This window comes from Alligator mississippiensis, chromosome 5, assembly GCF_030867095.1.
Source record: "Alligator mississippiensis isolate rAllMis1 chromosome 5, rAllMis1, whole genome shotgun sequence".
Taxonomy (NCBI): domain Eukaryota; kingdom Metazoa; phylum Chordata; order Crocodylia; family Alligatoridae; genus Alligator; species Alligator mississippiensis.
This window is the reverse complement of record NC_081828.1, coordinates 172,896,697-172,909,022: the sequence shown is the minus strand read 5'-3', so window position 1 is coordinate 172,909,022 and position 12,326 is coordinate 172,896,697. Positions and strand designations below refer to the sequence as shown.

The following is a 12,326-nucleotide window of genomic DNA, read 5'->3' as shown; positions in this document are numbered from 1 at the left end:
ATACTACCTGTAACAAAGTTTGCGTGTAACTGCAGGAGGCATGCCAAGGCTGCAATTTGAATAATTTGCACCAAAAAAATAATGCTATTCGGGGTCCTTTCACTTTCCTTGCTTAATTTAATTTAATTTCTAGCAAAAATCATATTTCTTTGCTTACTTTTACTTTTCCATTGAAAAATAAAATTAATGAGTCTAAAAAAACAGAAATGGGAAATTCTGTATGAAAAAAACAATGCACTAGAGAAATCAAGTTACTAAAAGGTTTGCTTTTTTTTGCTAGCAGTGCATGGTTTTTACATAATTACAATAGACTGAAACAGCTGCTCTCTTCTTCCACAAACAAAATGAGTAGTTTAAGATTACTTTATTCAGAACTGATCCAGTCCCTTAACTACATCCCTCCTCAAAGAGGCAGACTGACTAGTCTCATTTTTCAACTAAATACAGAAGGTTCACAAAATCCATCTGTCAAGGGATTTAAGAGAAGGGGGGAAAAAAAAACACAAAAGGTCCAACACCCTCAAACAAAAGACATCCTTTTGTCATCACATGGACAGATCCTATAAACACATAAGCAAACATACAGCCAAGTAAGGATGTACCAATAAAGATTTTTTGGGCCGATACTAATGGCTGATTATTAACGAGTCATATCAGCTGATACCAAGCTGAATGCCAATATGCAGCCCGGTAGCTTGGAAAGAGGCGTCCACCAGGTAAGTCTGTTGGGGGGGGGACAGGGCGGGGGGGGCAGATCCCTGCCGTGAGGGAGGAAGTATGGCTGGGGCACGGGCAGGTGCTGCCTAGCCAGGGCAGGAAGGGGGACAGAGCTGTGAGCAGCTCATCCAGCAGTGTGGGGAAGGGAACGGATCCCATCACTACACACACTCCTGGGGGAGCTGTGGGGGACATGCCCCCCAGATCTGTGCATGAGGCAAGGGCAGGCTGCCACTGTGGGCTGGGGCCGGGGGCAGTACTGGGCTCTTCCTGGCACGGGGTGGGGGTAGGCAGGCGGTTGTGCTTGTGCTGGGCAGTAGCAGTGCTGGAACAGGGAGGGCTACAGGGTGGGGTACAGCCACACCAAAATTCAGTGTAGCCCCCCCCACAGCCTCCCCTCTCAGAGCCAATGCCACCCACTCTGAGCACAGCCCCAGCCCAACCCCTCGAGGGAAGAACCCAGCTGGAAGAGCCCAGCACCGCCCCTGGCCCCAGCCCGCAGCGGCAGCCTGTCCTCTCCCTGTGCACAAATCCTGGGGGCATGTGCTCCCCATGACTCCCCTGCAGCTGTGTTCAGTAGCAGGATCCTCCCCGCACCCCACATCTTTGGATGAGCCGCTCATAGCTCTGTCCTGTGCCCCAGCCCAGCTGGGCAGCGCCTGCCCCTTCCCCTTCCCCAGCCCCACTCCCTCCCTCACCACAGGGGCCTCGATCTGCACCCCTCATGCCCCTTCCCTCCCCCTGCCCCTTCCTTCCCAACAGACTTACCAGCCGGGCGCTGCTCTCAAAGCTGCTGGGATGGCTGTGTGCATGCTGCAGCTGCACACATGCATGCTGAATTTATTGGCGATGTCATCAGCCATATCAGCCATAAAAAGGTGATTGCCAATAACGTCAATTTTCCTTTTATGGGTGCCAATACGCTATGGACTGATGTATTGGTACAGCTCTGCACCCAAACACAGTAGACTCACTCAACTGAATGATGTTACCTGTGTAAACATTTAGAGGCCTCTCTTTATAAAGGTTACCAGAAAATTCAATCAAGTAAAGCGAATCTGGGAAAGGCATTTGGATAAACACACTGACTTTCTGAACCTCTTGTCATTACTACTTTTGTTACGCTGTCATGTCAGAGCCACTGAACCCCTTTCTACCCTTTGGTTTTCAATCTTTTGGCCAGCAGATGACAGCAATACATATGGAGGCAATGTGCTCAGCAATGTTGGGACTGGGGCAGCAAAGACTTGTAATCTACACTGTAATCTACACTCACTGCCACTGGGTCCTAGTTTAAAAAACAGATAACCCTGATTTGGCATTTTTTCAGCTTGCTTTTATTAACATTTCAGTCTGCTCATGTTTGCTGCATTAGTTTAGAACTTTCGCACTGCATGTCAAATTCTTTACCAGCTGATAGGCATCTGAAGGTGCACCTCACTTGCAAGGCCACACCTTAGTTAGGCAACAGGGGTGTATCTAGCCCTCATAATTACAGTGGTTACGAAGTCATACTCTTATAAGGAATTAATTTCCCAGGATATTAGCATATTAGCCTCCTGCTTCAAAATTAAAAAAAAAACTAAACATGCCATAGCTGGCTATTGAGAAGAATTTGCTGCCTTTCCCAGACTCACCATAATTAAGTATAGCAAATGCTATGCAGCATTTATAAATCACAATTATATCTGTCACTCAGGTTAGATTTTTTGAAAGCTGGCTTTAGCTGCTGATTTCAAAGCAAGGCTCCCTGTATAAGCAGTATATTCAACCTGATCATACATACCAATTCCTTTAATGAGGTGGCAGTTGGGAAGCTCTACTGGCTCCATTTCCCGAGAAGCATTAAGTTTATTTCTACAAGAAAAAAGTATATAGTTTAATACAACTGATCTAACAGAGTTTCAGGACATGATAACAGGATAATACAGGCAGTCCTCGACTTACGTTTCAAGTTATAACGTTTCACACTTACAACGTTTCTAAATTGACACCATTTCAACTTTCTGACATCAGTTTCAACTTTACAATGCTTGATCTGATGTGATGGCATGCCAGCGAACAAGTTGCTGTGTCACCCATCTCCCTGGAGAATATATGTCCAAACTTCCTTGGACACTTTCTTTAAGAAAGCAGACAAGACTCAGGAAAAACCTGCAGCCAAGAATCCTGAGAAGAATCCAGCCAAGAACCCTTCAAAAAGTCCAACCAAGAGTTCTTCAAAAAGTCCAGCAAAGTCACCTCAAAGAAGTCCTTCCAAATCAATATGATTGCTATTTACAATATAAATACATTAATGTAGCTATATTACTAATCTATAATTGACTGAGTACAAAATTCTGGGTTATTTTTGGTGAAAACAGGGTATCGGACCTTCCCACTTATAACACTGTTTTCTATGGGAAAATCGGTTCTGAGTTACAACATTTCAACTTAAGATGCCATTTTCAGAACCAATTGCGTCGTAAGTCCGAGGACTGCCTGTACTTAAACTCCTCACTTGCTTTTATTTTAACTTTACCACCAATCATTTCTCTCAATAAAATGGCGTCTCACAAATATTTAATGGAATCATAAGTCTGTAACAATCTTCAAGGGTCAACCCTGTACAGACGCAAGTTTCACTATCCTAAACCACCTCACAGAGATACCTATCCAGCTTCTTCGTGTAAACCTCTAATAGAGGACATTCTACAACTTCCCTGGCCAGTATGTTTTATGGCCCTACTGTTCTTAAGGTTAGGATTTTTATCCCAAGATTTGAGTTTAAATCCACTGCCATATATCCTGTCCTTGTGGCAAGGGAGAACAAGTTTTCTCCATCTTTCTCATGGGCCCTTTTAAAGTTATTGGAAACTACTGTTACACTTAATAGTATAAATGCTAGTATTTTTTATATCTAATATTATAAAATGGCAATTGTTATATTTGCTAATTTATTATAATTCATTAATTTAATTTATCATATACACTATATTATAATAGAATATTATTATTGATTTGTTAATTTAGTATATTATAATTATATTTGTTATATTATATAACAGATTGTTATAACAAATTGTTATATTTAATAAATGCTAAAGTGTTTTTTATATCAAACCTTATAAAATTGCAATGTTGTCAACTCCACGTATTTAAACAACAAACAAACCTATGAGCCAGGCTCCAAATATGCCATATTTATGTATAATACATTTGGAGATTTTAGTAGTCTTCTGGCTGAGCTTCCAAATGCATTTACATCACATGTAAGCTTTTTTTCCTGCAGCCATGACAACTAGACACTTTCACTTTTTTAAAAAAAACACTTCTCAAATAATTGAACTCCATAACCTGAAGCTTTTAGAAAATCATCCATTAGAGTGAAATTAATGATAAAACTTCAAAAGTTGTCAGGTTACAACATAAAACAAACAACTTTTTAAAAAGTCAGTTGTACTTTGATGCCCAGAAATTAAGCAATTGCAGCTAGAATGCTGATCTGTGGAAGGTTACAAAGCTGACAGGTCACGCTTGGAGTCAAACATAAAAAAAAAAATAAAAATCAATATTTCAGATAGAAAGAAGGTAGATAGAAGTGTCCTCTTCTTTCACCCCATGCCAATAACTCTTTTTGTTAACAAGCAGTTCCACTCTTTCCATATTACTTCTTGCTATTTTCTAACACTAAAGCAATCATCCTTTAAGTCAGGGGCGGGCAATTATTTCAGGCGGAGGGCCACTTACTGAGTTTTGGCAAGCCATGGAGGGCCGCGTGACAGGCAGCCAGGGGCAGATAACTTAATTTTCTAAATTTTTTAAGGGGCTCACGGGCCAGATAGAACGGCCTGGCGGGCTGGATCTGGCCTGCGGGCCACATTTTGCCCACCCCCGCTTTAAGGTAACATCCTTGTACGTGACAAGTGTTGTTCTTTGCAGGGTACTTTTGATCTACTGCTGTTTCATTCCACCCATTTTCTCCATACCAAGAATCATCTCTTTATTACTGTTGTTCCACTCTCCCTTCCAAACACTTTAGCATCAGCCAGTGACAAAGACTGAAGTGATGACAAGAAATACCATGGTATTTGCAGGCAGACAGTAATGAACAGGCCTCATCTCATTTCTGTCATTCCCCTCACCCCCCACACCACCGGTGTATCATAAAAAACTATAGATATTTAATGACGTTCACTTTCTGTTTAAAATATTTAATAGTACTTGGGGGGGGGAGGGACTGCAGATATGTTGAAAAAAATCTTAGAATGTTGATACAATTTTTAATCAAATCAAAATTGAAATCAACCTGATAAGTTTGAATAAACATTATTTTAAAATAGTCTTCAGGTAGCATAAATAGTAGTTTCATTAACTTCAAAAGAGTGTGTACTGTAGCTGAATTTCTGGCATTTAACCTGATGTTGTCCCTCCCTCAAATTCTTTTACTGTCTAAATAGGTCAATAGCTAGGGGTCTACCCAACTGGAGGAGATGGCCGACCAATTTGAATATATGCTCCCTCAATACCACATCCAAAGGAACTTATGAGAAGAAGGTGTGTCAACTACAAGATTAGAATGTTTCTTCTTAAAGAAAGTTATTGCTTCAGATATTCCCCAAATACATGTGCAGCTGGAGCTGAACATTTATATGTTGAGTCAAAGAATTAAAAATTTAAATATCCTGTAGCAACATGCTACTCCAGTGGTTTTTTTGAAAGCATAGATTTATCTACAGGATCAGTATAAAACATCAGATGTGCAATATGGCTGGCACTACTACTTTACTTTTTTGTCTCTTTACCTGCATCCATTTAAAATCTCACCCTATTGTTGTCATTTATGGATTTACATTAAAAAATGTCTTTCTGCATTGCGAATGTTTCCTACGTGAGTGGGAGAGGTTAAGGTAAAATGGTAAAACTCAGAAGTTTTTCCAACAGCCCTCAAGGCAAGTTATCCCTGCTCATGGGAAGTTACACAAAGCACAACTGGTAAATGCTCCAGGGTTAGAAGAGATTTAGCACAGTAGTATTTATTCAGGTCTTTAGCTCTCCCATTGAAGAACAATTCAGGCAGGTTTGATCGGTCAAGCACAATTTATCATTTAATCTCTGTATTTTCCTTCCCCTTTTTACCCACATCTTCCTCATTCTTGCACTGCTCTCACCCTTCCCTACTTACTAGTCTCATTCTGACACACATGGGCCACATCTACACAGGAAGCTGACTGCGCAGTTTTTACTGCGCAGTCATTTAGTACTTGCATACCTAAGTACTAAATGACCGCACAGTAACCAGAGTTACTGCACAGTTAGCATCCCCACAAGTCTTCCTGGTGATGCTGACAGCATAGGATCTCATTACTATACTGTATTTAAGAAAAAATATTTTAAGATAACACAAGTGAATTTTTTTTAAGTGGTATAAACAATAGTGTACCTGAAGCCCAGGAGGCAAACTTCACGTGCAGTATAAGCATCTTAGCTGGGTTTCAGGTGGCTGTTGAAGGATCTGTGTATTGTACAGTTCCTACCATGCGATGCTAGTAATGAGCTACTACACAGTAGTAGCAAGCTACTGCGCAGTAAGCAACTCGTGTAGACATGGCCATGAGGATACAAAGTTTTTAGAAGCTGAATAAGACTGACAGCAAACTAAACGCAAGGATATGCAGTGCTCTCTCAAGATGGCTAAATATATGGTAATATTATTTATGTGATACAGAAAGGGATTTAACAATCATTTTCAAGCTTCCTTAAGTAACTCCGTAATTTCAGGAGTACCATGCGGACAAAGACTGCAAGCAACAACAGAACACAAAATTCCCAGAGTTTTCGTGGAAGGCATTTAAAAAACTGGAAGAAGAATACTTAGGCTGGGCACTAATAAAGAACCTTAGAGCATTACTGTAAGGAGCTTCCAAACTACTGCATCTTGCCCACCTCTGATACATGAGATGCCTACTCTGAAACGACACATGCCAGGTCTGCTGATGGTAGGGGCTCATTCAAGACATACCAACTATGTAGAAAACGGACCAGTGTTCCTGGTTCCTGCAAGGAGCCTACCTTGTGTATTATCACCCTCGTTCTGTTTGCAAAAAAGTGCTGTTTACAAGAATCTAGAAGTGCCTGCAGTTCTTCAGATCTAGAATATGCTAGCGAAGTAAATAGCATGTAAAAAACTGAGGCATAGGTGGAAATTTAAGTATGAAAAATCAGTTTATGGACATTTAAAGTGATAGAGACCCTAACAATGTACAATATACAGCTCCCTCAACAGCCACCTTAAACCCAGCTAAAATGCTTATACTACTGCACATGAAGTTTGCCACCTGGGCTTCAGGCACACTACTGTTTATTCCACTTTAAAAAAAATAATAATTTCCCTTGTGTCATCTTAAAAGATTTTTTCTTAAATACACTTAGTGCATACTCCTATACCCCACCACAGTAGATGAATCTTTCTGTCATTTTAATAGTTATCACATTTAAGATATTTCTACTGGTTGTAAATAATCTTCAATTTATAAGCTGTTTCTTCTACATTAACTGGGAAGTATTCCAACAGCACAAACAAAAAACACAGACGTTGATGAGATAGATCCTTCTCAGCATCATAACATAAAACATAAATGAAAAAGTCAAGCCGAATAGTAGCAGGTCTATAGAGAATGCCTATTTTTTTTGCTTTTTGGGGTTCTTATTGTTGCTAATGGGGGGCAACCAAGGATGGCTGGCTCAAGCAGAGGGAGGTTTGGCTTAAAATAAATCAAATATCTTCCCTTTCCCTCCCACCTCCCCCACACACATACTCTCTTTCTAGTACAAGGGTGGCCAACCTGTGGTACATGTGCCACAAATAGTAGCCTGTGTGTGTGGCATGCAACTGGTCAAGGAGTGAACCAGCAGCACAGCAGCAGATAGGACCAGAAGCAGAAAGTAGAGCAGCAAATTGGGCAGCGAGCACAGGACAGGGGATAGGTTGGGTAGGAGAGAGGGATCAGAGTGGCACTTGTGGAGAGTGCTGGATAAATGTGCGCCACACTTGCCAAAAAGGATGTCCCCCATTGCTCTACCACATGCTAGTAGAACAGGGGTGGGCAACATGCGGCCCACCAGGCAATTGTATACATCCCATGGGACCTCTAAAAAATTTAGAAAATTAATATTTATCTGCCCCTGGCTGCCTGTCATGCGGGCCTCGATGGCTTGCCAAAACTCAGTAAGTGGCCCTCTGTCCGAAATAACTGCCCGTCCCTGTAGTAGAATCTTAAAATGTTACAGGTTTATTCTGAAGGCTCAAATGTTATCTGAACTCTTATTTAGCCTTTACTGTTACTGCTGCATCAGCAATGTTGCAATGTAGCATGCTGATAAGACAGCACTGTCAGGAAAAACAGTTAAAAAAACTGTGCTCACAAGTGTATTTCTATAGTGCCTTTAGTCTGATATTATTTTATTTTTTAAAGTTTCCTAGTTTATTTACCTTTAGCTTTTGTTTGTTGGGATTTTTGCCAGGGTTTTCTCTAGTGACTATATTCTGAAACAACTCGCACAAAACAAATTGTAAATTAGAAATTCATTAAGAATCTTGTTTCACAAAAAGTTGCCAGATCTGATTCCCAATCTAGTTCACACTGTACACAACTCTACAGAAGTATAATGCAGCGTATGCCTGTACTGCAAGCTACAAGAACTACACGTTCCTTTGCCATTAGCTACAGTTAGCAGAGGCAAGAATTTGTTCTCACATTGCTACTTTGGGAACATGCACAATTATCATAGAAACACAGAGAAGTAGGCCTGGAATGAACCTCCAGAGGTCATTTAGTGCAACATTTTTCAACCCATGGGTTGCAAGGGGCTTCTTGGGGCCCCCCCTGCCCCATGCACTGGAGGGCTGGAGCCTGGGGGACAGCGGACTGGGAGTGAGGAGCACTGGGGTGGGGACTGGCCATTGATGGTTACAAACGGGTCATGATACAAAAGAGGTTGAGAACCACTGATCGAATGCAACCACCTGCCTCAGGCAGGATCACCCCATTTCAAGTCATCATCTAAACTCTGCATAAAAGAAAAGCAAAATTGTGAGCAGGAGCAAAATTATGGTTCCTGGATTGTCAGGAGCAATTCCCCTTCGTTTCTCTTTCCTCCAGCAAGACAGGATGTATGGCTGGGGTTTAAGAAATGAACTATTATTGTAATATACAGGGTTTTGCTTCTCATTCTGTAACTGCGCACTTTCACACCGACTCTGCTTTACAAGCTGGAGAAAATAAGTTGCAGAAAACTGCAATAAGGCGTTCCCTTACTGAAGGCATCTTACCCTTTCCCTTGGGAAGCTCTAGGCTTGAAAAAAAACAAAGCAGCAGAGGTGTGAAAAGAGTTAGTTAAAAGTGCTTAACAAGAAGAGCCTGTGAATAGTTGTGCTCACAATATACCAGGGGTACAAACAGACGGCAGGGCAGGGCAGGGCAGGGCAGGGCGGCCGCGCTCGGCTCGCGCGGCGTACGGACACTGCCAAACTCGTGTGTGCGCAGCCTGGGGCCGGGGCAGCGGGGAGATGGGTTTGCTGCTCGGGACGGTGCTTCAACAGAGGCGAGTCCTTAAGCGGGGGGCGGGAACAAACGAGACGAATGAACCTTGCGAGGGGCGCCGCTCCCCGACAGCTCAGCCCGGGGTCGGGGGGGGCTCTGCGTGCAGCTCGGCCCGCGGCGCCCGCCCCCCAACCCGCCCCACGAACAGCCCTTCCCTACCGGGCCGGGGAGCAGCCCTGGCCCAGAAGCCGCCGGCCACCAGGCACCTGCCCGAGGCGGGACGGGGCGCGGGGGTCGCCGCGGACTCACCGAAAGGCCACGAACCTCCCGGCCAGGAAGGCGGCCGCTATCCCGGCCAGGGCGAGCGCCAGCAGCTTCCCCATGGCCGCGGCGCAGACTGCCTGCTCGCCCGCCCGCCCGCCCGCCGGCCAGAGTGGTGGGCGGGGCCGCTCCCTGCCCCTGCGGCTGCGAGCTCGTCCCCGCACCCGCCGCGAGCCAGCGAGGGGCAGCGCGGGCCGCCGGGCGCGGGGGACTTTGACCGCTGCCCAGCTATTTTCCCGTGGGCAGAAAAAGCAAGAGCGAAAACGACGCGTTGGAGTCGTCTGAGGGGTGACTCGGCCTAACGCGAGTTTGCAAAGGCTGAAAACTACTGGCAGAGAGAGCCCGCGGCTCAGCCAGGCTGCCCACACACCAAAGACTGGCTTAAAAACCCAGAAACTTTTTCTTTCTATAAGAGAAGCCGGGTTATGGGCTTCCCTGGCTGGTTTCTGGGCCTTTGGGGGGCGGGTCTCACTTGACATGTTCAAGCCTTTCTCTGATAGCACACGCTGCCAGTCTTATGCAAGCTCTTCCTCCCAGCACCCCCAACCCCCCTTACGATCCCGAGAGCAGCTGCAAGGAAGCACATCTGCTTCCCCTCCTCCTGTCTGTGCCCGTGTTGAAGGAAGGGCTCCTCAGCCTGGCTGCAGGACTCGCGCACTTCATCTGCAGCCATAATCTTTGCTCCAGCTGTTGAACCAAGGCACAGCCAATAGGGCTGCCTATTCTGTCTGGTAGAAACCTTGCCCCAAATTAGCAAGGTAGGTTTCCAACATATTGTGTAGTAAGAGTGAAGTGCCTAAAAACGCTGGATCCATATTCGGTTTAGGTATGAGATAGACTTCTCAGCCTTGTCAACAGCGAGGACACAGGCAGAAGTGACAATTTTCACGCAATCTGGCCACAGACAGCCATTTACAGCCGTGACCAAATGCAAATGCACGGCTACAGACAGCTTCAAAAATGGCCAGTCTGACCCCTCCTTGCATGAAGGGTCAAATGAAGGAGTTTCAATACACAACGGTTTCTGTAACAGAGTGTTTTCATGCCAACCTGGAGCTGTCCTCAACAAGGGAGGGTGGAAAGGGAGCAGAGAGAGTCGTGTGACAGATGGGGGACTGGCTCCAATTCACCCAGCCCACTTTCCAGGGCCCTCTGCTCCCTTTCCACCCTCCCCTTCTGACAACGGGAACAAGCTGGGATAAGGGTTAGAGGAATGAGTGTTGCTGGGGCAAACCAGATTCCCCTCTCTCCTGGAACAAACAGTGAACTTCTGCTTGGTCCTGGGGATCCTTGTAACTCACAACACTTCCTGCAAAGCGTTTGCAGTTACAGTGAGGAGCTGTGCTTCTGTCTGAGCCTCATGTGACCACAGAGGACTAGAGGGCACACAGGTATATAGGTAGGTCAGCTTTGACATAATGCAAAATAATGTAAGATAGCAGTGGGAGGACTGCTAAACTAGTATGAAATAGAGACAGATTCCCACAAACCTTATTATGTACTAAGTCAGGGGTGTCAAACTCAACCAGCAACGTGGGCTAGATGAGTGGTGTGGAGCCAGTCTGCAGCCTGGATTGGGTCCATGGTTTCCTCTGGCATCTAAGCTGATAATGGATGCCAAGGAAGATATTGGATAAGGGATAGATCACTAGAGATATCCAGTTCAATGTTCTCCCTCTTGTGTCACTGTTGGAGACTGGTGCTGCACTAGATCAGAGGTGGGCCAAATGCAGCCCACCAGGCCATTCTATCCAGCCCATGGAGCCCCTAAAAATTTAGAAAATTAATATTTATTTGCCCCTGGTTGCCTGTCATGTGGCCCTCAATGGCTTGCCAAAACTAAGTAAGTGGCCCTCCGCCCAAAATAACCGAGCACCTGTGCACTAGATGGACCATTGGTCTGAACCAGCATGGAACTTATGGACATTTGTATACATGCTTGTGCCTCAGCAGCATCCACTTTTAAAAGTGCCTGGCGCTGTGGCGCATACATTTGTATAAATGATGAAATGCATGTCAGCACTGAGAAAACGGAGGCAACGTACTTTTGACCTAAAACACATCAAAAGTGGTTTAGTTCAAAAACGCACTGTCAGCATTTTCTCAGCGCTGACATGCATTTTGCCATTTATCCAAATGTATGTGACTCAGCACTGGGTGTGTCAGCTCATGGGGAGAGCAGATTCAATTAACTTAGTCTGCTCCAATGCAGCAGAGATCCAGAGCATCGAAGCAGACAAATATGTATGTATAAATACACCAACTGCTACTGGGATGGCAGGGTTTCGCAAGCCAATGTAGCCCACCAGCAGTACTTTTAAAAAATACGTTAATCCACTTACAAATAGATTTTAGAATTCACACCAGGCTACTGAATTTGTTCTAATTTACATTGTTGTCTCTAGTGGGTTATGGAATAGAGAAAATCCCACACAATTTACTAATTCGTTTTGATGCACTGGCTGGGGGAGTAGTTAGCTGATTGCACGATTTCACAATGATTACACACTTAATTTATACAACACAATTTTAATTTAAAACTCTTTGCTACGTATATAACACTGCTTAGCTTTAAGAAACACCACAAACATTAAAAACACAATAATTACATATATCAGAAACAATGCTCCGAATGCACTTCCTTCCCAAACAATACTATAAGAATTAGTGTTACAAAAACAACTACAATTACAACTAAAAGTTAAATTTGAATCAATACTATTATTTTCATAATATACTTACAATCCTAGAATTCCGAGAAGCCAA

The 12,326-nt window shown here is 44.0% G+C and overlaps 1 protein-coding gene across 4 annotated transcripts in view; it reads right to left on the bottom strand.

Annotated features, from left to right (window-relative positions):
- The window catches only part of LOC102569523 (serum paraoxonase/arylesterase 2), a 36,843-nt gene extending 27,167 nt beyond the window's left edge, over positions 1-9,676 (bottom strand). The window contains exons 1-3 of one of the 4 annotated variants that reach the window (XM_014603186.3): positions 9,549-9,676; positions 2,504-2,574; positions 1,692-1,709 (exon numbers count right to left, since the gene is read on the bottom strand). In XM_014603186.3, coding sequence (XP_014458672.1) covers positions 1,692-1,709; positions 2,504-2,574; positions 9,549-9,622 — 163 coding nt within the window. In that variant the 5' untranslated portion in view covers positions 9,623-9,676. The remainder of the gene's footprint in view (positions 1-1,691; positions 1,710-2,503; positions 2,575-9,548) is intronic. The other 3 variants (XM_014603188.3, XM_014603187.3, XM_006258455.4) reach the window with 3 other exon arrangements.
- Positions 9,677-12,326: the final 2,650 nt, after the last annotated feature.